General features: G+C 37.6%; 1 protein-coding gene across 1 annotated transcript in view; it reads right to left on the reverse strand.

Moving 5' to 3' along the window:
• Positions 1 to 2,301: 2,301 nt before the first annotated feature.
• LOC150083675 (hypoxia-inducible factor 1-alpha inhibitor-like) overlaps positions 2,302 to 26,875 on the reverse strand; it is a 90,624-nt gene continuing 66,050 nt past the window's right edge. Inside the window, exons 6-7 of the mRNA XM_090377432.1 lie at positions 21,894 to 22,001; positions 2,302 to 2,945 (exon numbers count right to left, since the gene is read on the reverse strand). Coding sequence (XP_090233558.1) covers positions 2,901 to 2,945; positions 21,894 to 22,001 — 153 coding nt within the window. The 3' untranslated portion in view covers positions 2,302 to 2,900. The remainder of the gene's footprint in view (positions 2,946 to 21,893; positions 22,002 to 26,875) is intronic.

Genomic DNA, 26,875 nt, shown 5'->3' on the forward strand with positions numbered 1-26,875 from the left:
ATCTTAAAATCTGTTCCAAGGAAAATAATGGAGTCACTGGTTAAAGAAGTAATGCAGGACCACCTGGACAAGAATGCAATTATATTGCAGTCACAACATGGATTTATGTGAAGGGGTGATCTTGTCTAAACAATCTGGTAGGTTACTATGATGCAGTGACCAAGAAAAGATGCAAAAAATAATTTTATCATATTGTTGGATTTCAGGTAGGCTTTTGATATTTTGCAAATAAAACACTTGCTACATCTTCTTGGACTAATGGTTTCAGTGCTGGGCCTATTATTGTTTTCAATATTTATTGAAATATTTATTCAATATTAATGATATCGATGAAGGTATATCGGGCTACAATACAAAAGTTGGTAGGGTGGTCAATTCATGAAAACTTGGCAGTAGCTATGATTGGTGAGGGATACTTTTAATTAAGTGTTGGGGTATTTACCAATCTGATTCTGTGGCAGATACTTTCTTATTCCCATAGCATATTTAATTTTAATCAGTTTGTGTTGTTGTTGGATATAATTTTTTGTAAACAGCTGACAATAGTTCATACATTACCAAAGAACAAGTATGAGTACTTAGATCCATATAAGAGCTCATGTGAATAGGGCAGCAAAGATAGACAAACATTTCTGAAAAAAAAAAAAAAAAAAAGATTCAATAAAAGTGCCACTAGGAATGACAGTATTACAATAGGATTGTAGTATTATTAGAGACAATTGTTGACAAATGTACTCTGTCTTCTGACATGGGTTTAGTATTTGAATGAATATATACTGCTATGTGTGAATAAAACCAGTGATAAAAGTTGAAATGTGAATGGCATTCTTTCTCTTGCTGAGACTATACGCATGAGAGGACTTAAATTTAAGTTGAGGAAGGATGGTTGCAGGATAGATCATACCGAAGTTTGTCTTCAGCCAGCAAGATCAATACAGATTTTTAGATTCTGGATTAGAAAAATTAGGTCGATGGGCTGAGAAATGGCAGTTGAAGTATAACATTGGCAAATGTAAAGTACGTCATATAGGTAGCAGTAAACTCAGATTACCAGAAAATGAAAGACGTGGGGGTAATTGTGCAGTCATATATGAAATTCTGAGTAACACAGACGTGCTTGCCAGGACAGATCATGGGGTTTTGTCAATGATATACAGAAACTTTGCTGGTAGGGATAAGGTTGATTATCCTTTTGTACAAGGCCATGGTTAGTCTGCATCTAGAGTATTGTATACTGGGCTAGAGTCCTCACTTTAGGAAGGATTTAGATCTGCTGGAATGGGTGCAGAGAAGGGTAACCAGATTGGTGACGGGAACAAAAGGGTGGTCTTACCTAGTCTGCAGATGCTGCAAATTTCAGCATCTGCAGACTAGGCACCTGTGGGGTGATTTGATTGAAGTGTTTAAGGCCTTGAATGGATTGAGTAAGCTGAATGTGAATGGCATTCTTCCTTTTTCTGAGACTACACACGAGGGATCATAAATTTAAGTTGAGGAAGGATGGTTGCAGGATAGATAGATAGATGTATGGAAACAGAGCGTGGTTGATTGTTGGAATAAGCTATTTCAGATAATTTCCAGGCAAGTGATGTAAGTTTTTTTTTTTTTTTTTTGCTGGTGCTATATAAGCTTGCCTTACATCATTTTCCACTACTACTAAGGTAGGGGCAACATGATAAAACCAACTTATGCAAGTTGGTTTTATCATGTTTCTTGTGTATCCAGTCAGGAGCACTCAGTGTGGCAACTAGAGAGCATTCTAACATACCTATCCTGTAGCATTAATGCAATAACAATGCTAAACAAGTTCCATGAAACTCCACAAGAAACTTTCAAGATTGCAAGATCTGAATTAACTTTGATGTGATGTCAACTAGCAGGTAATATACTGATAGTGGTATATTAAATAAAGTGACACAATGTTCTACATTTCCTCCAATCATATTTCACTGATAATTATGATATTCATGTAATTTTTTTTTTTTTTTTAGTTAAAAGTATACAACAAAATATTGACTCTGATGGTGGGAAGAAAATGTATTCAGGCTAGAGGTCCTCAGGGTAGAGGTGGAGTAAAACATGACATACTGCTGCACCAATAATACAGCCAGGAAATAAGTAATTTGGGAAAATTTAATTAAGTACACAAATTTTAATCTGTTATGTTCAAAATTTTAATTATATTAAAATCTATAATAAACTAAGCAATGGGTAATGGGCTGTTCAGATATGTTTAAAATTTATTTCGACATTTCACTCTACTGCCATAGTTTGTGATAATGATGTTCCATAACAAAAAAAGATCAAGGAATATCTTTAATAACAACAGTAAATATATATATACAGAGCAATATATTTAAATACATTTCTGACTCATCTCGCAGTCCGGCTGAAGTTCGCTTGTCAGAATTATAGATGTTTGTATAAAAAATAGACTGGAAAAGTTGCTCTATGAAAGGTAACTAGGGCACATTTTGTTGGAAACACTTACCAGCTTTGAGGCATGTCATGTTCTCTTCTAAACTGCGTAATTTAAATTTGCCTAAGACATGATTAACAGTAAAATTTTTCCATATTTACATCTTAAGTTTAAGGATAATCAGTTCAACTTTAAAACTAGTAACTGCTCCAACAAAACAAAAGGCCCAAACAACCAGATACACTTTTTTCCTTTCCCTTAAAATTTTTAATTTTTAACAGCAAGCATGTATAACTTTGATGTGATCAGTTTTTATCCCATGATTACAGGTTTCAATTTGATCTGTACTTTTTCTAAACAATTTTGCTGCATAATTGGATAATTTCCATTTGGACACACTATTCCCAGTTCCTATCACAAGTCAGGTGGGACATTTTAATAGTTTAATTCCAGGAAACGGTGATGGTAATTGCATTGTACTTCATGTGTAACGTCCTAATACCATGGCTCGCAGAAGTGGTCCAACCTATAACCAGGAATAAATAAATAAAAAAATAATAATATATAAAGCTGATCATGGCAAATTACTGTTACATACCTAACCATTTTTGTATATTAACAATATTTAATATAAATATCTTCAGAATCTTTCATCATCCTTTAGAACAATGGTAAATACCAAAGGCTGTATGTTTTTAAGCAAGATACTAAAAAGGTTATATATATATATATATATAAAATATTATTAGTATAAAATACAGTAAGTAGATGTTTATGCATAGAAATAAACTAATGAAAATACGGTGTACCCTGGGAGCGGTATATGTTGTGAACGGGAAAAGAAAAGAACCGGAAAAAATAATTGTAACGATTGAAAAGTAAACCAAATGAATTTTTTGAAGAAACGACCAAGGTGGAGATAGCATTGCAGTCTTTCATAAGTTATGTAATTGCAAACTTGGTATAATTTTATCCAAATTTTATTCAAAATTTAAAATTGATAACAACAACATTAAGAAATATGGGGGGGTTTAAGCTCCTTAAGTTCCTCCCACTATGATCTATCTACCTGGCTTGTCTTTTATACACAATCAAAGAAATGAGAGCTATATTTCCAAATACAAAATTCTGATTTTCTAATATGAAGGAAAGGGTCAAAAGACAGGCAATTCGCATGGTGAGATCAGCAAATGGGCGACTATTAGGAAAGAGTGATTATGTGGGCTACAGTGCTGGGCAACCAAGCACCTTAGAGGGGACCTGATTGAGGTTTATAAGGCTCTGAGAGGGGTCAGTAAAATGAATGAAGGCAGAACTTTTACTGTTATAAAGAATTCCAGACTAGGGGCCATAAATTCAAATGACAGGGAATGAGGTTCAGATTAGATTGTAGGAAGTTTTCTTTTAGCCAGAGAGTTGATTACTGGAACAAGTTGCCTCCACAAGTAGTTGAGGCTGACCTGACAGTTTGAAGAAATTCAAAGGTCAAATGAATAGTTACCTACAATCAGGAGGGAAGTGCATAATTTGTATTTTCTTTTTTTTTTTTTTTTGGCTGGTGCAGCAAAAGCCTGTGGCTTCCTTGCACTATATAGCTATACTAATACTAATATGGCACTTTATCTGTAATTGACACAACTGGAACAAGCTGGGAAACATGGAAACTTACTAAGCCACTTTGACAAGATTTCTGAATATGTGAAATGCCCTTCCAGCTACATCAATCAGTATACCATTAAACAAAACTCAAACATGAATACACAAAAATGCTGTCTACTTGTTGAAACTCAATGGCATCACATCCCTTGAGGAAAATTGAACTGGGAGAATTCACATATGAAAGGACAGGCTGCTTAAAGGGAAATAGTTAAAGGCAATTTCTTATGATTGTAATAAAAATAAATATCAGCAAGGTTCTTGTAACAGAAGATGTATCAGATGGGCACGGATCTTTTAACATAGTTGAAAAGTTGGTTCTGTGAGTTTGAAGTTGGACAGTAAATGGATGTTGATGTACGTCTATGAGACAGCAAGTGGAGAGACTGTTAGAGATGATCATTAATTAACCTAACTGCCCTCTTCTGAATGGAATCAAGAAGCCTGAGAGAGGTTTTGGGGGCACCACCCCAAATGTGAGAACAATATTCCATGGTAGGGCGGATTTGCGATTTATACAGAGTGAGCAGCTGTTTGGAAGAAAAGTAAAGCTGAGAGCGAAAGAGAAAACCAAGTTTTTTAGATGCAGAGGAAGCAATATTTCTAATGTGCTTGTGCCAAGATAGATTAAAAGTCAGGGTAATCCCCAAAAGAGATATATCATTTTGCCTAGAAATCAGAGTGTCACCAAAGATAAGCATAGGAGCAGAAGAATCCTTTTTGCGAGATATAAGACAAGACTGAGTTTTAGAAGGATTAAAATCAACTAAATTGTCTTTGTCCCACTGGGGAATTACCTGAAGATCGGCATTTAAGGAATTGGTAGCAGATTTTCGAGAAGTTGAAACTGATTGAGCAGGGCAAGGTTTCTCAAAATGGAAAGTGGAATGCAAAGTGCTATCATCGGCAAAATTATGGATAGCATTTCCAGTCAATGGAAGAAGGTCATTAATATACAAGAGGTAGAGTGGGAGAAAGAACTGAACCTTGGGGGATACCAGCATTAGTGGAAAAGTTAGAAGACAGAGCCATCTACCATCACCCTCAGTGAGCGATCAGAGAGAAAACTGGATAAACAGTTGGAAAACCATAAGATGGAAGTTTGTTTAGAAGACCTTTATGCCAAACACGATCGAAAGCTTTTGAGATGTCATGAGCAACTACTTGTGTTTCACCGAACCTTTCCATTGAATCAGTCCATAAATGGGTAACATAAGCCAGAATATCACCAGTGGATCGACACAGATGGAATCCATACTGGCAATCGTTGATCAGACGGAAGGTTTCTAGGTAGTTTAAGAGTTGGCGGTTAATTGATTTCTCCATTACTCTAGAAAGAGTAGAAGTAATTGCAATGGGACGATAACTGCATGGGAGGGATTTGTCACCCTTTTTAGGAACTGGCTGGATATGAGCAAATTTCCAAGAAGGAAAAACACCTTTGGAATAAGAAATGTTATTCTGGGGTTACTGCTACTTATATGCAGTACCTTGTATTTGTCAATGTTAAACTTCAACTACCATTTCTCAGCCCATCGACTCAAATTTCATAGATCTTGTTGCAGTAGCCCATCCTGATGACTGTTGTCAACCACCCTGCCAACCTTTGTATCTGCAAACCAAGACGTGTTTGTTGCCTGCTTTATGCCACTCATCAGGGAATTTCTCATCTATGTGGAAAGTTCTCAATCTAGAAGAGACTGATGCTCACAATTGTTGAATTCAGTGTATGAAGGACAGTGAATGTGTTAAAAGCTGCTTGTTTGAATATGCATCTAAAAAGGGTACTAGGAAAGTTTTGCAATACAGCTTTGTTTATTTAATTTTTTCAAAGTAATTTCCTCTACATTCAATACACCTCTCCATCCTCCGAAACCAATCTTTAAACCAGTTCTGCCAAGTTTCACTAGGGAGTAAAGCACACTCGTTGTCCCAAGCCCGTAGAAGGTCCTCATCACTGGAAAACCGCCTCCCTTTTAGCTTCATTTTCACATGCGGGAACAGTGCAAAGTCGCAGGGAGCAAGGTCTGGACTGTAGGGAGGGTGCTCAAGACGTTTCAGTCCTGTCGTGGTCAAATATTCGGTGCAGGCTTTGGCGCGGTGAGCTGCAGCATTATCGTGATGGAGGTACCAGGTGTCCATTCTTGACTTTGGCCGCAGGTTCTTCATAGATCCAATGACTTTAGGCAGGCATTGTTCAGTATACCACTTAGCTGTGACTGTCTTCTGCGTGTCCAAAACGACACGTTCCACAATTCCACTCGATTTGAAAAATACAGCTATCATTTTCTTCTTTACAGATCGGGATTTTCTGACAATTACGGGTGTGTCGTCATCATCAAAGACCCAAACTTTGTTTTGAGCCTTGGTCGGCAGATCGTAATAGTACAGCCAAGTCTCGTCACCTGTCACGATGTTGTTCACATACCGAGATTGTCCCTTATCAAACTTTTTTAACATCTCCCGGCACCAAGTCACACGTCGTGTCATCTGCTCTTCAGTCAGTTGATGCGGCACCCAGAGAGAACAAAGTTTCTTCACGTGCAAATGATCTTGCAGAATCGAACGAATTGCTGGTGCATTTAGGCCCAAAGTATGGCCCAAAGTATCTGTTGGTAGGTCACTCGCCTGTTTTCGTCAAGCATTTTCCTCACAGCAGTAACGTTTTCCTCCGTAACTGACGTTCGTGGCCTTCCCGGCCTCTCAGAATCCTCCAGAGTGAAATTTCCCCTTTGGAATTCTCTATACCACCTGAATATCGTTGTACGATGTGGACAATCATCATCTAGTGCAAGAGTCATTTCTTCTAAGCACTGGTCTATGGTTAAACCACGCACGAAATTATACCGCAAAACTGTCCTTATCTCATTTCGTGACCACGATGCCATCGCAAGCATTTTACACTCTCACTACTAATGAATAACTGAGCCCATCGACTTGGCGCGGCGGCTACTATGCACGTATGAACATGTCTCAACATGCAGCAACAAGCAGCTTCCTGTGATTCATTGTTGCGTCATATTGCAAAACTTTCCTAGTACCCTTTGTATTTATATGCAGATATCAAAATACAGACAGAAGAATCTCTCTTGATATGATCAACAATTTAAGTTTACTCATATTACAAACATACATAAACCCAAGCACATTTTTTTTTTTTTATTGGAATCTTGTCAATTATTCTAGTGGAACTTATATACAACTAAAGGAACAAGAAAAAGGAGAACTAAGAAGAACCACCAGAATGGTCATAGCACACTGTATGTGAATATAATCAAGTTGATAAAGATTGAAACAACTTAATTTCCTTGAGTCCCTGTTGAGAATACTAGAGGGACAGTATACAATAATCAACTGGAGAATTTTACAGGAGAGGGGTTCATAAATGTTTGAAGAAGCAGAATCATTCCATCCACTTCATCTGTACAACCTCAGAAATGATAGAACACAGCATCAGAGATGGCTACATCTTAGACCTTTCCTATCCACACCACAGATACAGGCTGGTAAAGGGAGATAATATATGGAAGCATTCTCTATTTAGTGTTTCCTGCTCCTTCCCTATAAATATCAACTGCATCCCCCTATCACACAACCATCATTCTGGCTCTTCTTTGACCTGGGACACTGCAGCATAAAGTGAGCACAACCAGCTCTGGCCAAGAACAGACAATCCCTTTCAGCACATGTGACAGTAAAATAGCTTCCTACAGCTGCAAATGCCAGATATCTTGTAATCCTGATGTGCATCTGTGATCCTGGAAGTGGAGTCTAAAACACTTGGCTCCCTCTGAAAATTAGCCAGATTTGCAGAAAAAAAAAATAATAATTTCTCATTAACATTTCAATTATCAGCCCCATTTATGTTTCCTCCCATCATTTCTAACTACTTAAAGACATTAGGTTATTTTGACAGTTGGAACGTTCTTCGTTCTAACAGTCAGTTGATTTTTTATCTATGCTACAGCATAGCATAAATACTTAAATTTTAACTGGCTATAATTTAAAATCCTGATGTTTAGAGACTGGAAGACCTTAATTAATGAGAATGGTCTTACTACCGTTTACTTTGCTCAAAGTTTACATTTGCGGATTCTCACCAAAGGATAATAATGGCTAAGGGTTCAGCCAGAAGGCGCAAAGGACAAAGGTAAGATTAGAGAAAGACATTTGGATGATAAGTTAGGGGACAGATGTATGGGTTTAGTTGAAGATATGAAAACACGGGAAAATACAGTAGTTATGGAAACAAAGGACAAAATATTGTTGGGTGGAAAAGAGTGTGATTTTTGATGTCAATGGGACATTGGTGAATGAGTTTTGCTCTCTCACACACAGCAGGGAATAATCAAGACATAGTGAAGGGAAGTAACAATTGCCTAGGATCTTCAAATGGCAAGGTTGTTCTAGATGCAATCTGTTTAGGCAAATTGAATAATCTTGGAGAAATTAGTGGAGTTATAAATAGCGAAAGAGATGTGACTGGATTTGGGGATGAGGAAGTTGATAATGGAGAGGATGAATACAGTGAAATCTACATGTCTGTGGCGAGTCATAAGAAAATAACAGATGCAATATCTGCTGGAACAATGCAAAGAAGTTCTGAAAAGGGTAGGCCAAAGAACGTTAAGAATAAAACTGATGGAACATTAACTAAACTAGATACTGAAGAGGAAAGCAGAAGTAAAGGTTTGCAGATGACTGGTGATGACTTAGGGATGGTTACTCCATTATCTTCCAGAAGTAGTCTCCTGGCTGTTTTAGAGCAGTTAGGCTCCGAAATAGATCCAACTGAATGGATGACAGTTCAAGGGGCATGGCTACGTCGTCATGCAGTAGATCCCCTCAGCCTAGGAAAAGTGCCAAAGGTAAACGTGTACAACATTCCAAAGTAAGTAACAATTTGAAAAAAATACTATGCACAATGTTTAGAAGGATCTTGACTTAGCCAAGGCAAATAGGAATTTGGAGAAGTTGATGAAATGCACACCAACTGTTTCCCTTGATTTGTCTCCATGCGATGGAACAGAGAGTATGCTAGATCAAGGGGATTTTTACCTGGATCGTGCGAGGGAACCTGTAGATTTAGCTGAGAAAATGTCTTTTAAAGCATTTAGTGAGCTTTCTCTCTGCCTGCACAAGGACCTGGAGAAATTTCTTTTTCAGGAGAAAAAAGGTGTTGGTCTGCGGATTGTAAATGGAGTACTTTCAAGATGGCACACACTTGAAAGTGCTCTACATGATGCTGGCATTGAAAATGAAAATCTAAAGGAGAAAGTCACTGGCTTAGAGAGAGTACTAGATGTGAATGAGAAACAACTGAGAGAGATCCAGATCAAGGAAGACTGGCTTACTAAGGAACTGTTTAATGCTTCCTTGTTGGGAGCAGAAAATAAATGCCTAAAGGATAACATTACATCCTTGGAAGTGAAATTGGAGGAATACAAACAAAAAATTGGACTGAAAAATAAAGATATTGATATGGTAAGAGAACTATATAGTAAGGTAACCAAGCATAGAACACCTCAGAATCAGGTGAACATCGAGGGAAAACTAAGGGCAGAAATGAAAGTCAGGTGTGCCTATCTTCCTCATCATTGGATGGGACAGGAGGACATGTTCTGATAGTGAAAGCAGCCGAGGGATCAAGATTGAAAAATAGTGATGAGGTGCGTTTAGCAGTAACTAAAGAGTTTAAAAGCAGCTTAAAGAAAATTAGGATAAGGAGGCTTCGGAAGATTAGGGACAATGGTGTGGTATTGGAGATGCAAACAGAAAAGGAGCTACAAGAGGTAAAGGAATGCGAGAGCATTAAACGATTGGGCGCGATTCTCTCAACTCCAAAAGAGCCAGGGCGAAAAATAATATTGTATGATGTGGAAAAGACGATCAACAAGGAAGACCTGTTAGAAGACTTATACAACAAAAATTTACTAAATATGAACATCTCTAGGGAGGAAGTGAAGATGGAGATATCTGTCCATTTTTGTAGTATTAATAAAGCAAAAACAAGAAATAATTGGGTCCTCCAGGTATCAAGGCATATTAGAAGTCATTTGTTACTGCATGGTAGGATTTTCATTGAACTTATACGACATGAAGCCAATGACTTTCATTTAGTTACTTTGTGCTACAATTGTCAGGGATTTGGTCATACAGCCAGAACATATTATCACACAGACTCTGTCTGCAATCGATGTGCAGGTATAGGACACTCCTACACATTCTGTATTCATCAGCGAGAACAACTGATCTGTTCCAATTGTAAGGCAAAAAAAACCGAGCTGCAAATCATTCTGTAAGGAGTAAACAGTGTCCAGAACACTTGAATGCACTTAAGCTGGTCAAAGAAAGAGCACGGCAATTTGATAACGTTAATGGCAGATGCTGATAAAAATTCTTAATCAGTACAATGCAAAATCGAATGGTAACCTACATATACTACAGATTAATGTTCAGAGATCAAAATCAGTGGCTGATGAAATTAGACTAGTGTGCAGCAGAGAGAATATTGATATAGCGTGCATATAGGAACCATACTTAGTGAAAGGCTGACCTACGGAATATCCACTTTCAGCAAGTGTACTCTGTGCAGATGAACCAGACTTAAGAGCTGCAATTGTAGTGTTTAATAAGGATATAGTTGTTACTGTTATAAATTCATTGTGCTCCTCACAGGTGATGTGCATAGGGGTAGAGTCAGATCTTGCATCATTCTATCTATGTTGCATGCATTGTCATCACTCAACAGACATTAATTTATACATCAGGTACATGGAAGTTAACGTACTTAAAGTAGAGTATCAGAGGATACGGAGTGCATACGTGCGTATGATATCTAAATCAAAATTAACTGCCTGGAGAATGTTGGTTAGAACAGTGGGCAATGAGAACCCATGGGGAATTGTATATAAGCTATGTACTGGCAAGGCTAAAATATATAATGGAGATACAGCATACTCTATTGGAGGTGTTGACCAGGAAAGTACGAGTTGGAGAGAAAGTATGTCTGCGATTTTGGATCATCTGATTGGAGATACTATCTCTGAGCAAGACGATGAGGAACAGATGTCGATGAAAAGGCTCAATCATGCTTACTCTGGGGTACATGACGAGGATCCCTTTAGCCTGATTGAACTCTGTGATGCAGTACAATGCATAAGGAACAATAAATGCCCAGGGATGGACCTCACTGAAGGAGAGGTCATTAAACGGGCTCATCGACTGATACCAGGGATCCTCCTTGAAGCTTTTAATAGCTGCCTGCGTGATGGGGCCTTTCCATCATCATGGAAGGATGCCCTATTAAACCTGATACCGAAGGGAACATCTAGGCCAAAGAATGATCCACGATCTTATTGACCTATCGTCCTCCTCCCTGGATTAGGAAAGGTGTTTGAAAGGATGCTGGCGAGACGGATTATTGACTATACTGAAAAAAACTTAGGCTGGTCTGGCAGACAATATGGTTTTACTCCAGGTCGTGGAACAGAAGATGCATTTCAGGCATTGCAAAACTATATATTAGGCTCTAACAGTAAGTATGTCCTTGGAATCTATTGACTTTGAGGGAGCTTTTGACTCAATTCAATGGAGCAGCATTCTTATGATGTTGAGACTTGCAGGCTGTTCAGCTAAGATCTTTAGGGTGGTAAAGGTCTATTTCACGCACCGTACAGTGACTGTTAAGTCGTCGGTTGATTCTATTGTACGAGAGGTACAATAGATTATATGTACAATAGAGGTACAACAATGCCCACAAGGATCGGTTTTTGGACCACTAATGTGGAACCTCGTTTTGGAGGACTGGTTGCGTAGGGACTTCGAGCATACAGAGATGGTGGCATATGTCAATGATCTTGTGTTGCTTATTGAAGGAAATACACAATGCAACTAGAAACCAGGTCACATCAGGTTTTGTTTGAACTTAATAACTGGTATAGGTTACATAAACTGACTGTATCAGGAACCAAAACAAGGACAATGGTCTTTAAGGATCAATTTTCGAGTAGAAGACCCCCGGTTGTTAGAATGAATGGGTCGAACCTAAAATCGGCAAGGCAATATCTAGGCATTATGTTTGATGGATCTTTGACTTTCAACTCACATGTTACTTACCTATCGGAAAAGGTGAGGAAATTTATTGGGATAATCACTCGAGTTGGCTGGGGAATAAAAAGGTAAGGCGCTGAACTTGCTATATGAATGTGTATTTATCCCATGGTAACGTATGGTGCACCAATTTGGTTTGAACATGTAAGTGGAAAAGTATTTACTAGAAAGCTCAGTTCCACTCAAAGAGTAACGCTCCTTAGGATGTGCATGGCATGCAGAACTGTGGCGACCCCAGCTTTGCAGATTGTGACTGGAAAATTGCCTATTGATCTGCATTTATTGTATTGTGCATTGGCTTACTTGTGGCATTCCCTGTTCTTTTCTGAATATATGGGTGGACATTTTGGCAGATCCCAGGAAGGAAAGGACTAGAATCTGGGATGCTTTGGCAAGAGTGTTGGAGTATTTGTGATAAAGGGCAGATTACACAAAATTTTTTTCTCCCAGATTTAAGAAATGCAGCCTAGATAAAATTCAAATGGTTTGCCCCAAACTTACAAGCTATGTTCTTATTAACTGGTCATGGTTCGATTAATGCAAAGTTGCATGATTTAGGAATTAATGGAAGATCTAGTTGCCATTGTGACGAAAGAGAATCATGGGAATATATTATGTACAACTGTGAGGAGTACTACGATCTACGAATTGAATTGGTATCTCAGGTTAGTAATCTCAATCTTATGGCAGAAGGCTGCGAGAAAATTCTAGTTGATAAACAGAACTTCTTGGCTTTCCAACTGCAATATTTCTTAGGCAGAAGACTCTTCTGCATCTGGAAGCCATGGATTTGTATTGCGGTAATGGTATATGCCGAATTACCTAGAATTCTGTGAAATCGTGGAGGCTCGAGTCTGCTATATCCACTGCAACTCCAGCTCCTTGTGCTCAATTACCTAAAGTTCTGTGAAATCGTGGAGGCTTGAGTCTGCTATATCCACTGCAACTCCAGCTCCTTGTGCTGGCATTTCTGCTCTCTGCTCCTGGCTTTCCAACAGACTGAACAGATGCAGATCTTTCCAATGAAGTTTGGACTTTGTCTGAAATTTAATTATATGTATATTTTATTTTTTATGTAATTTGATTATTTTTCAATTTGTTCATATCAATCTTTTTTGGTCATGGCAGTTTTTTTTTCCCTCCCTGTACTTGAACAAACAGGAGAGGGAGCATATAAGAGTACTGCTAAATTATGTGTAACTGACAGCGGTGTTACCATTGGTTGGCTGGGACCGCTTTAAGTAATAAATATCAATCCCATCATTTCTAGTTCTACTTGAACTTGTTTCTTCAGTAATCTAAGTTTCACTGAGGATAGTTGGTAGAATGTTCCAACAGAAACCTGTCTGGATTTTTGTATATTTTTAATTTGAGTTGAGCAAACTTTTTATAAGCTCATATTACATGAAGTTGTTTCTTTAACACAAAATGAGCACTTTCTCTTATGTAATTTTAATTTGAATATAACAACCTTCACAAAATGCAATGCTCTTTCCTTTGGGTATTGAAATAAAGAACTAAATAAAGAACTAGAGTATATGCAATTAAGAAAATTAACAGTAAAGCCTCAACCTTGAACATGAACTTCAAATTAAGCAGGTTTAGGCATATGTTAATTTTTTTTTAAGTTCTCTTAAAAAAAAATTCCCATTTGCCAACAATGTGCCTATAAAACTTAAGTTCAATTTAGAGTGATTTATTACTTAAGAAATTTAATAGATAAATCAATGCTATTTGATTTAATTACATGTTAATTTGTTTTAATTTACAAATATATTAAACCCATAAAATAATTTTAAGAGGTGCCTCTTAAAGGAACAAGAGCCAGTACGGACATAAAGTGTCCATTGAAAGTTCATTTACTCTATGCCCCATTATGATTGGTGGTGGTGGTGGGGGGGGGGTAAAGACCTCTCAAACAGAAAATAAATGCAATGATACAGAACAGGATGAACTAATGCACTTTTCACATAAAGTCAATTAAATAAGCACATTCAAAATGCTAAATGTTTTAACCCATAGTTTCCAGTCAATTTTGATGAGCTATAGCCATGTTGGTTATCATCAGAGAAACTGAGTGATGGCCTTGCTGACCTTAGTATTTCTCATTATTGTATATGAGAAATGAATTATGATAATATTTAATAACTGCAAGAAACTTGGAAAGAGTATGTTTCCCTGAACTGAAGCTGTAATTTAAACATCTGGTAATCGAGGTGACTTAGAAGAATGGGTATTTCTAGTCTTATCTAAATAATTTTGACAAAAGTCAAAAATCATGCTTAAGCTTAAAAATGTAAACATTTAAAACAAATATTTATATATTTAACTTATGGTATAGTTTAGGGCTAAAGCCTCAGGTTATGTGAATAGTTTAACTAATGTAAAAGTTAGTGCATTTGCATCATTTCTGTACATAGCCAACTACATAAGTATTTATAAATTGGCATCATTAAGTATATCTCATATTGTCAATACCTTCATGAGTTGCCATGATATTGCACTACCTCAAATAAATAACGCTTCACCACAGGAGATATACTTAATGATGCCAATTTATAACTACTTATGAAGTTGCCTATGTACAGAAATGATGCAAATGCACTAACTTGTACATTATAAATTTAGCATACTGATAGTCTGTTCATTTGTTTTTCTTTATCTAATAACAATGTTTTATATCTAGACTAACAACAAAGAAAAAAATTCCAAATAGTCAAAGTAGTACACAAAATTTGAGAATTGTGCCACTTCTGTAAAGTCTACTTGTTGATTTAACAAAACTGTTGGGGAAACTGAGCTCACAAGAAAGATTATTCGCATAATTGTGCACAAATTTGATATTAAGGTAATTGTGCTTTCAAGGTCAGGCAAACTTAATTTAGTTGTGTCTTCATACATTTCAGAGTAGAACAAAGGGAAACATGGAGAACTCTCCGAAAGAGTCACGAAGAAGATGCTCATTAATTTTCACACAGCACTAGTATAGCATTACTGAAAGAAAATATATTAATAAGTTAACAACATTTGGAAGGGGCATGATTAATATTTGAGGGTGGCATGCTGCCTACAGGCCACTAATTTTATATGCCTATCTTAAGAGAATCAAGTAATTGCACCAGAAATAACTCTATGGACCAAAGTTTGGTCTGGAGGTGTTGGATCAGAACTTTTTTTTTTTTTTTTGTGCATATGGTCACATGAGAAAGTTACTTGGACAGGTTAGAAAAAAAAAAATTATGTGGCTTCAGTTATTAGATCTAAAGTTAATCTAAAAGATGGATTTTTCATGCAGGATGAGAGCCTCCCTCACTATGCTAATATCATGCAATACTAATATGCAATAACTAATCGTTGCCAAAGTTTTTGATAAAACATTCCCTGGAAGATGGATTAGTTGCCAGAATGCCACTGATTAGCCACCTTATTCACTTGAAATTTAGATGCTCACAGAAGAACTTACAGAAAGGATGTGGTTTCAGCAGACATGTGGCATAAAAATGCTGTGTAAATACTTGGTATATTGCACTATTCACTGTAGTCTCAAAGAAAATGGACCCACACACACAGCATAACATATTTCTTTGCAAGTGCAAAAGCTTTTCATGTAAATGCATGTGGGTTCATGATCAAATCTTAGTGTTTTCGTTACTTGCATACCAATATGAAACCCAAACTTCATCAATGGAGCTGGGGAAATCCTGTATCAAGCTTATTTCACGTTCATTAATAAATGAATGAAACCAATTACATACAGTTAAGTTAGGCATTTTTTTGATCCAGCTTCTTAAGCTCTTGAATCAAGAGAACATGATATGGGCAGAAGTGTAACTGTTTCGCAGCTTTGTGTGCACTTCCCTCCAACCATCCTGAAACTTTTCAAAGGAAACTGCAGCAACTTCTCCATCATTTTATCCACTTTAATATTGGTCAAGCAGGTGGTTTCAACTATTTAACTGTTTCCTGCAGTCTGCAGTTTCACTTGCATTTCCACCAGTCTTGCTATTGTTAAAAGTCTCTGCACCAGTGCAAAGACTTTTGCTCCTGGTGTGAATAACATAAGTACTAAATAGCATGACAGTGCAACTGGCAACTATTATGTAATATCCTTCTGATGCTATTTTGAAGCAAATACACATCACCTAAATTTCGGGCTGTGTGACTTTGATCGCCTCATATGTATATATATACCCCAGGCACTCAACATCTGGAGAGCATGGGCTTGGCACACCCAGGGTTCTGAGCTGGATATCATAATTCTTCTCTTTCTTGGCGATTCTCTCTCTCTCTCTCTCTCTCTCTCTCTCTCTCTCTCTCTCTCTCTCTCTCTCTCTCTCTCTCTCTCTCTCTCTCTCTCTCTCTCTCCTCTCTCTCTCTCTCTCTCTCAGGTTTCCTTGCACCATGTAGCTAATAATAATAATAATATATATATATATTTACCCCAGATGGTTAAATAAATTTCCTTATTCAGGAGACCCTAGTGTCAAAACAGAATTAGCGCTGTGAAAATCGGTGGCATGTCATTTAGGGTACGGAGAAGTGATTTGTAGAAGAAGAAAAAATTTAGCTCAAATTTCTGCCACCAGGGGAAAAACAGTGCTGAACATATTAGCATTAGCATTAGTAGAGGTATTTGATGCAAGAAAGCAAGCTTATGCAGCATCAGCCAAAAAAATAAAAAAATAAATAAAATTAAATTAAAAAAAAATAAAATAATAATAAATAACCACTTCCACTTCACCCCTCTGTTCGTTCGAAATACCTGTCCAGCTGAGCCTTAAACTTATTTAGGCTATCAACTTCCACGACAAGGGATGGAAGTCTATTCACATCTATCCTACATCTGTCTTTTCTCAATTTGAATTTATGCCCTCTCAGGTGATTATTCTGAGCAAGAGGAAGAATCCCATCAGCACTGAGCATGCTCAAACCATTCAAGGCTTTATACACCTCTATCAGATCACCCTCGCTGGTGCCTAGTCCCCAGACACTATAATTTGCAAAACTTAAGCCTTTCTTCGTAAGAGCACCCCTTTGTTCCATTCACTAATCTTGTTGCCCTTCTCTGTGCTCGTTCCAGCATCTCTACATCCTTCTTGAAATGAGGCCTCCAGACCTGTATACAGTACTCTAGGTATGGCCTGACCATTGCCTTATACAAGGGAATAATCACTTCCTTATCCCTGCTAGAAAAATCCTATATATCATCGACAATACAGCATGAGCTACTCTTGCAGCCCGTCTGCACTGCTCAGAAAACTTCATATCTGCCTGCACAACCACCCCCAGGTCCCTTTCATTCTCTACCCCTGTCAGTGTAGTACCCACAGAGTTGATACGTTGCTCTGGGGTTGCCGTTTCCCATATGTAGTACTTTACATTTGTCAATGTTAAACTTCATTTGCCACCTCTCAGCCCCATCTGCTCAACCTTTCCAGATCCTGTTGCAGTAGCATAGTGTCAGTAGTGTCCTTGACAACCCTGCCAACCTTCGTATCGTCTGCAAACTTGGACATTAAGCTTGATCTACCATCATCAATATCATTTATAAATACAGAAAACAATAATGGACCCAATACTGAACCCTGAGGGACTCCACTAATAACATTAGTCCACGATGAGCAGTGTCCATTGATTACCACTCTCTGTCTTCTTCCCCTCAACCACCCCTTTATCCATAGCAGCAATTTGCCTCCAATGCCACACTGCTCCAATTTGTGCAGCAGTCTTCCATGTGCAACAGTATCAAAAGCCTTTCTAAGATCCAAGTATATAATATCAAAGTTATTCCCTGCATCCAGTTCTTTTGTGACTGCACCATAGTATCCAATCAAATTGGTCAGGCAAGACTTCCCCTTAGCAAAACCATGCTGTGTCTGAGCTATAACTGAAGTCTTGTCTAGATGATCCTGCAGTGCTTCTTTAGCCAGTGCCTCCATTAATTTTCCAGGAACAGAAGTTAAACTAACAGGTCTATAATTACTTTTGTCGCCCTTTGACCCTCCTTTGTGAATTGGGGTCACATTTGCACATCTCCAGTCCATGGGTACTTCCCCCGAGTCCAAGGAAGCTCTCATAATTATGGCTAAGGGTTTGCTTACTTCCTTTGCTGCCTCCTTTAATATAACTGGATAGATCCCATCCACCCCCAGGTGCCTTTCTTGTATTTATCTTCAACAATTTCTCCTCCACTTTACTCTCAGTTATTACAAGATTCTCTAGCTTACTGCCAGAGTTGAATACACTTCTGGCATTCCCCTCGCTGAATAACTCCTCATGTGTGAATGTCGATGCAAAATATTCATTCAGTTTGTTAGCTACCTGAGCAGGATCATCAACAGTTGAGCCATCGATATCAAGTGGACCAATCTGATTCATCCCATTCCTTGTAGAGTTTACATAAGTAAAGAACTCTTTGCTGTTTTTCTTTGCATCCCTTGCCAAAGATTTCTCGTAATCTGCCTTCGCCTGCCTAACCTCCTTTGTAACTTCATTACAGATCAACTTGTATCTATCATAGGCTTCTGTGTCACGTATTAATTTGTATGTATCCCATGCATTTTTCTTCTCTGCCATATGTCCCATTAGTTCATCTGACATCCACTTAGGCCTAATCCTTGAACAATATTTCTTAGCTGGTATGTAAAGCCAAGATAAATTCTTTGAATGCTTCCCATTTTGAATTTGCTGTTGGTAACATCATCAGTTATTCCCATTGTATAGAATTTAAATACTGTCTCAGTCCATTGTAGTCGCCTTTACAAAAGCAATAACCCTTCCCTTTACTCCTAATGGTAGTTACCTCTTTAAGTAAATCCCACTTCAGCACACTGTGATCACTGCCACCTAGTGGTTCATTTACCTGCTATATAAAAGTTGTCATTTACTTCAAGACACTGCTTACGCAAACGACATCCTGTTAGATAAAAAATCAGAAAGGCCAACGCCACCGTCAATAACCATTATGGCTCTTCCAAAAAAAAAAAAGGAACGTGTTCTTTTAGTAAAACTGTTCTACCAGAATAATAGTAACACTAATGCAGCACTACTGAATATCGGAAACCTTTGCATCAGTGGGGTTTCGAAAACTAATAAAGAAATTTGAAGTGATGGGGAGTTAGGTGTAATTGCAGGCAGGGGACAACCATGTATCAAAATGGAGGTAGTGGATGAAGTGGCGGTTGCAATGGTCAGAATGCGAAACACTACCAGTCAGTAGTGCCAGAGGTGTGTCAAGAGACTTGAACCTTCCTTGGTCTACTGTACATAAAGTGCTTCGAATAATTTTAGGCTGGTTCCTGTACAAGATTCACGTCATAGTGCAAGAACTAGTCTTGTGATCAGCAACAACGAATAGACTTTGCTCTACGATTTCTGGCTCGTATGGAACTTGACGATGCATGGGCTCAAATGATCTTATGGTCTGATGAGGCACATTTCACTCTTCATGGCACTGTAAATGCACAAAACTGCCAAATATGGGGAACTTCTCATCCATCTGCTGTGCATGAAAGACCACTACAAAGTCCATACGTTGCAGTATCGTGTGGATTCACAGCAAAGTTTATAATCAGACCATTTTTCTTTGAAGAGTCTACACCTCATGGGACCATAAGGTGTATGGTAACTAGTGCACAGTACTGCGCTCTTCTAAGAGATCACACTGTTCCCGCTCTGCAAGAAAGGCAATGCTTGGAGACCGCAGTGTTCATGCAAGATGGTGCCCCTCCCCAATGGAGTGAGCAGTTCCCTCACTCCACTGACAAGTGCAGGAACTGCTCCATTCAACATTTGTAAAAGATTGCATCATTTCTAGAGACTTTCTGCAGTTTTGGCCAGCCCAATCATCAGATTTCAATCCCTGTGATTTCTGGCTATGGGGATACCTGAAAGACAGAGTTTACCATGGCAGCATACAGACGCTTGTTGATTTGAAAGCAAGCATTAAACAGCACGTAGCCAACATCCCCAATAAGATGCTACACGAAACTGTGTCGCACGCAGTCCTTCGTTTTCAGAATGTTATCTCAAGTGAAGGAAAAAAGCACGTAGAACAATATTTGTAGATTTCTAAGTTCTGATATTAAAATTTAATCCTAGGTTAAGTGCCAATTTCTCCCCTGGTGGCTGAAATTTGAACAAAATTTTTTGCTTCTACAAATCACTTCCCCATACCCTAAATGACATACCCACCGATTTTCACAGTGCTATCTCTAACCGTTTTGATACTAGGGTCTCCTGAATAGGGAAATTTATTTTATAACCACCCGGTGTGTGTGTGTGTGTGTGTGTGTGTGTGTGTGTGTGTGTGTGTGTGTGTGTGTATATATATATATATATATATATATATATACATACAGGGTGTTTCAGTTAAACGTTTCAGAACTTCTAAGTTCTGAAACGTTTCGAGTTGTCAGGGTACATCCTGACAACTCGAAATCATATAGCAATGTGGGGTCGGAAATGCTTTCCTGAAGCGGTGTTGTACACAGAAGCACCATAAAGAAAAGAGACCGTAAGTGAGAAATCGTTTTAATAATACATGAAAAGAAGCAAAAGGTACATGGATTAAAGTAAGTGTTCGAAGTTTCTTCCACGGGCTACAATGCACGCCTCACATCTCCGACCCATGGACATCCGAACATTCTGGAATACTCCAGGCAGCGTGTCCAGACACAGCAACAGGAGGATTATGCACCTCGTATTGCTTTCGCACAGTGGTACCTTGGAAAATGTGCTACAAATCCCCTTTTTCCTGCTGAAGATGAGGCATCCTTCACAAGGGAAGGAATTTTCAACACGCATAACGACCATATCTGGGCGGTCGAGAACCCGCATGCAATACGACGTCGTGCAGCACAGATTCGATTTTCGGTCAATGTATGGGCCGGTATTATGGGAGATCACCTCATCGGACCTTACCTGTTACCGTGTCGTCTAACCGGACCTATCTACTTGATCTTTCTGCAGCAAGTATTGCCACAACTTTTGAGAGATGAACAGATTTCTGCATCGACGCAACACACAATGTGGTTCCAACACGATGGAGCCCCTGCCCATTATAGCGGAGATGTTCGTAACTACCTGGATGTTACATTTGGTCAACAGTGGATCGGACGTGGTGGTCCCGTGCGTTGGCCTGCTCGGTCACCCGACCTATCATGTCTTGATTTTTATTTCTGGGGTCATATGAAATCGCTAGTTTATGACACCCCTGTTGATAATGCTGAGGAGCTGGTTGCAAGAATCGCAGTAGCTGCCGAAGAAATTCGAAATTCGCCTGGAGTATTCCAGAATGTTCGGATGTCCATACGTCTGAGATGTGAGGCGTGCATTGTAGCCCGTGGAAGAAACTTCGAACACTTACTTTAATCCATGTACCTTTTGCTTCTTTTCATGTATTATTAAAACGATTTCTCACTTACGGTCTCTTTTCTTTATGGTGCTTCTGTGTACAACACCGCTTCAGGAAAGCATTTCCGACCCCACATTGCTATATGATTTCGAGTTGTCAGGATGTACCCTACCCCTCTTAGAAGTTCTGAAACGTTTAACTGAAACACCCTGTATATATAAATAAAACATTTAATGTAATATGTAAATAATTTTTTGTGTTTTAGGGACTATTAAAAAAATACTACATTCAACGTATGCCACTCTGTAGAACACTTCAATTATTGATTCTTTAAACAGAAATTTTGTATACCTCATTGACATCTCTAAGGGCTTCAACAAGCATCTTTTCTATGTTTCTCATGATAGCCATTTTCTGATGTCCCAAAAGAGGATATTTTATTTTACCTGTAGAACCTGACTAAAATATAAGAAAAGTAGTTTAACTTAGTAATTCATTAAAAAAAAATCTTTTCTTTCATTATCAACTAATAAGTATTAAATTTTCAGTTAAAAAAATCAACTATTTAAATAAAGCAAATTTCCACTATAACAAGAAATGAAAAAAAATCAGAAAAGTATTCATTTCAATGGATCCTTGATATAGCATTATGCCAAATTATACATTAAAAATTATATAAAAATTAAATAAAACAGAAAATCTGTTGTATACTCACCTGTAATCTCCATTCATTCATTATAATGGTAATCTTTGTTGCAATAAAAAATATGAGGCGAAGGTAAAGAAAGCCAACACGAGAACGACAAGAAACGTCTGATAACTTATGCGGAAAAATTAGTTTCCCGATACAGCACTCTAGCACTGCTCGCTCGGTAAACAGACAGTTGGTGTTATCGGTCTGGAGCAAATTTGAGAAGGATATATTGATTGACAGGTAGGCATGGCAACTGATGAGCTGATTGGTGTGCGAACACAACACACAAGAACATCGGGTTGTGCGGTCAACAACAATATATATAGTATTATTTTAGTAGCACTCAGAAGCACTAATGGTAACTTGCCCTAATGAACACTTTCCATAATGGTAAAAAAGGTCAGGCTACCTCCATTTGAATCCCATGGGAGCTTGAACCCCTTCCAAAGTGGAGGGGGTAACCTAACTTTTTTTCATTAGAATCACAGTCATATTTAGAAATACATTCATAAAAAAATAAATTTTTTTATGACTATTTTATTTTCTTGTTCAATAATATGCCCTAATGGTGAAAAACGGTCAGGTTACCTCCACTTGAATCACATGGGAGCTTGAACCCCTCCCGAAATGGAGGGGGTAACCTAATCTTTTTTCTTTAGAATTATGTGGACTAGCGCATAAATTGTTTAACAAAATATTATTTTTTTTTATTACTGTACTTTTTATTTTTAAAGACACTCGTGCGGATACACACATATCATAACGTCAATCAACACCTATTCACTATATATATATAGAATCTTTCTTTTCTTATATTATTTCCTAACCTAACGTTTAAGGTTAGGTCACGAAATATAATGAAAAATAAAGAAACCTTTTCCTTTTTTTTGTAACCAAACCTAAATCAACAGTATAGTGAAAACACTCATGAACTCCAAAAATCTGCTTTTAATAATGAGAAAAAACATAATGAAGAACATAAAAATGAACAGAACGAAACTTTTATTAATTTAGTTTTCATCAAAAAATCAACCAACGTTTTATTTTCCTTACAAATTTCTTCCATCTTTAAAAGATTCATCACTACTATTACCTGTTTACCATTCATTATAAAACTATTATGTACTGTTCTTTACTCATACACATTATAATGCCAACCAATGACTACATGGTAGCTTGTCCTCTATCGTGTCTAACACCAATCATTTCATCGTTTGCCACGCCTATCTGTCAATCAATATATTCTTCTCGATTTTGGCTCCAGACCGATAACACCTACCGTCTGTTTACCAAGCGAGCAGTGCTAGAGTCTGGTGTTGGGAAACTAATTTTCCGCGTAAGTTATCCGACGTTTCTTGTCGTTCTCATGTTGGCTTTCTTTACCTTACCCCAATACGATAATGAAATATATGCTATTGATGGCATCTTGTATAGGAATATAATACAGCTAGATCTACCACTTTCATGGCTTCATCTCAAAATGTACCTTACATACCTACATGGAAAATTATTAACAATTTATAAAGTACTGACTTTTCTGAGTATACACTTCATTTTGCAACAACCATGTGCAGAATTACAACCCATTTCAGATGGACTGACAGAAATAGAAAGGCAAATTGAATTACGTTTACTACACTTTCCCATGCTTTTTTTTTATACATAACACTAGTGGATGAACAGCATATTAATGATTGTTAAGGCTATACTCCTGATAAACAATTTCATTGTATCAGGTAATTCTTTATGTAAAATTATCTTTTAAATCACTAAACTTCTGAGCACATAAATAAAACAAATGCATATGCATTTGTGTGTGCGCACACAAGCACATATATACAAACATAAATTGATGGATTTCGTCTTTGTTACCATCTTTCATTCAAGCAGTATAGAAATTGACCCCGTATAAGACTTAATAGTAGAGCGCTTGTATTGGTATTATCATTTAAATCTGTTGTGCTCAATAGATATAGGGTCACTATGTTAGTACAAACAGTCTCTCCATGCCATGAGTTTTACATTCCTATTTTCTTCCTTGCTATCTTTTTATTTTTTCTCTAGTTACAGTAAGTTCTCTAATGTTTGCTTGATACCATTGTGCTCCATCACCCTCTCAGTCTGTCTCTGGGCCTATTACTATTCGCTTTTGCTTCAAATATCAGGTTAGCTAATTTTGTTTCTCCCATCTTTTCTATATGCCCATACCAACTTAAGTTTGGTTCACTTATGCTTTATTGATTTACAAAGTTCTTGACACACATTCCCTATTGTGTGCATGGGTAGAATTGCAGCCACTTTCAAATTCAATCCTAACTTGCAACTTTTCCCCAACAATTGTCCTGTACTTGTTAAATAAGTCCTCAATCTCCTACTCTTAATATCATTAGTGATCATCTTTTGAACCCTTAAAAGATGATATCTGCTCTACACTGTCATCTACTTTTGCCCCTGGTAGACATACCCTGGTCCTATTCCACCTATCCTTCTTGCACAATATATTTCCCATTTCCCCAACAATAACTACCTCCTGTGGGACTAACACATTCTGCCTTGGGATTGCTGCTGTGTTGCCTAATGCACAAGTGCGAGCTCTGGCATTGAGTTGGGTAGCTGAGAGACCCCCCCCTTTCTAATTTCTTCAAGGGCATCTACTCTACTCTTCAAGCTCTCATAAGTGCCCATCAGAATGCTGATTTGGCACCTAATTTCTTTACACTCTCTGCACTGAACACACAAAAACATCCCTACTGGTTGTAATCATGTCCTGTTCCAGAAAGTCCGCAAACATTGCACAAATAGCACATTTTGTTACATTATATTTCATAGAAAAATCATCCCCTTCGGTTCTCCCCTAGCCATAGCACCCCCCCTATTATCAGCTCATTCCTTTGCTGCTCTAGTGTGGAGCATGATTTCCATTTAAATTTAATTTAATTTGACAATACTACACTAAGCTAATATATACCTAAATATAATAATACATATATGCTATCAAGTTTACATTATCTCATGATAGGAGATTTTAACTTTAGAAATATTGACTGGAATTAGTGGGTTGGTCATTCACACAGTACAAAACTTGTGGATTTATTGGATGACTGTTTTATATGCTAGCATGTCAGAGAGGCAATGAGAGAAAGCAATACCTATGATCTGATTATCAGCAGTAACTCTTCATGTATCGAGAACCTGCATATAAAAGAAACATTAGGAGGAAGTGATCATACTGTACTTAGGTGGGATTTACTTAAAGATGTAACTACTATCAAGAGCAAAGCGAAGGGCTCTTGTAAAGGTAACTATAATGGCCTCAGTTTTTAAAATCTATTCAGTGAAACAAACTGATGATGTTACCAACAGCAAATTCTAAATGGGAAGCATTCAAGGAGGTACAAGACTTTTTATACCAACTAAGAGATATTGTTCAAGGTTTAGGCCTAAATGGATGTCAGAAGCCAATGAGACAGTGGCAGAAAAGAAAAATGGATGAGATGCATATAAATTATCAGGAGATACAGAAGCCTACAGTAGATATAAACTAGTCTATAATCAAGTCACAAAGTGACTTAGGCAAGATAAGACACATTATGAGAAGTCTCTGTCAAAAAATGTAAAGAAAAGTAGCAACAAGTTCTTTACTTATATAAACACTGGAAAGAAAGGAACAAATCATATTGGTTTACTATATAATGGCATAACTGTTGATAATCTTGCTCAGGTTGCTGACAAACTGAATAGATATTTTGCATTTACATTCACATAAGAAATTTTTTTGAGATGGGAATTGCCTGTAGTGTATCAGATTCTAACAGGGAGCTGAATGATTTTGTGATAACTGACTGAAAGGAAAATGGAAGGGAAATCAAAGATAAATGTAAAAAAGGCACCTCAGGTAGATGGGATCTATCCAATTATATTAAGGTAGACAGCAAAAAAGGGTAAACAAACCTTTGGCCATGCTTAAGAGAGCATTCTTCGATTCAGGAGAGGTCCTTATGAACTGGAGATGTGCAAATGGGTCCCAAATTCACAAAGGGGATCAAAGAGTGACATAAGTAATTACAAATCTCTTAGCATGATTTACATTCCATAGAAAATAATCACTGGTTAAAGAGGTAATGCAGGGTCATCTAGACAGGAGTGCAGTTAAACAGCAGTCACAGATTTGTTATGGAAAGATCTTGCCTTACCAATCAGATTGGACACTATAATGCAGTAACAAAGGAACTAGATGCAAAAAATAATTGACATCATATATGCTTAGATTTCAGAAGAGCTTTTGATATTGTTGCAAAAAAGACCGCTAAGTAAATTGGAGCAGTGGGAGTTAAGGGCAAGTTACTGCTATGACCAAATGGATGGTTGAGTGACAGAAGACTGATTATATCACTGGATGCTGCACTTCACAGACTAACATTATTAGTGTAGTCTTCCAGGGTTCAGTGCTGGGCATATTGTTTTCAATATTTATTAATATATTAATGAAGGCATATTAGGGTGGTTAATGACAGTAATCATCATCAGCCATTTTCAATCCACTGCAGGATGAAGGCCTCTCCAGCAACTTTCCAGTTCCTTCTGTTTTGAGCACTGGCCATCCATTTACTACTCAAAAACTCATGAATTTCATCTATCC

This window comes from Mastigoproctus giganteus, chromosome 7 (assembly GCF_048544385.1).
Source record: "Mastigoproctus giganteus isolate SK-2022 chromosome 7, ASM4854438v1, whole genome shotgun sequence".
Classification (NCBI taxonomy): Eukaryota; Metazoa; Arthropoda; class Arachnida; order Uropygi; family Thelyphonidae; genus Mastigoproctus; species Mastigoproctus giganteus.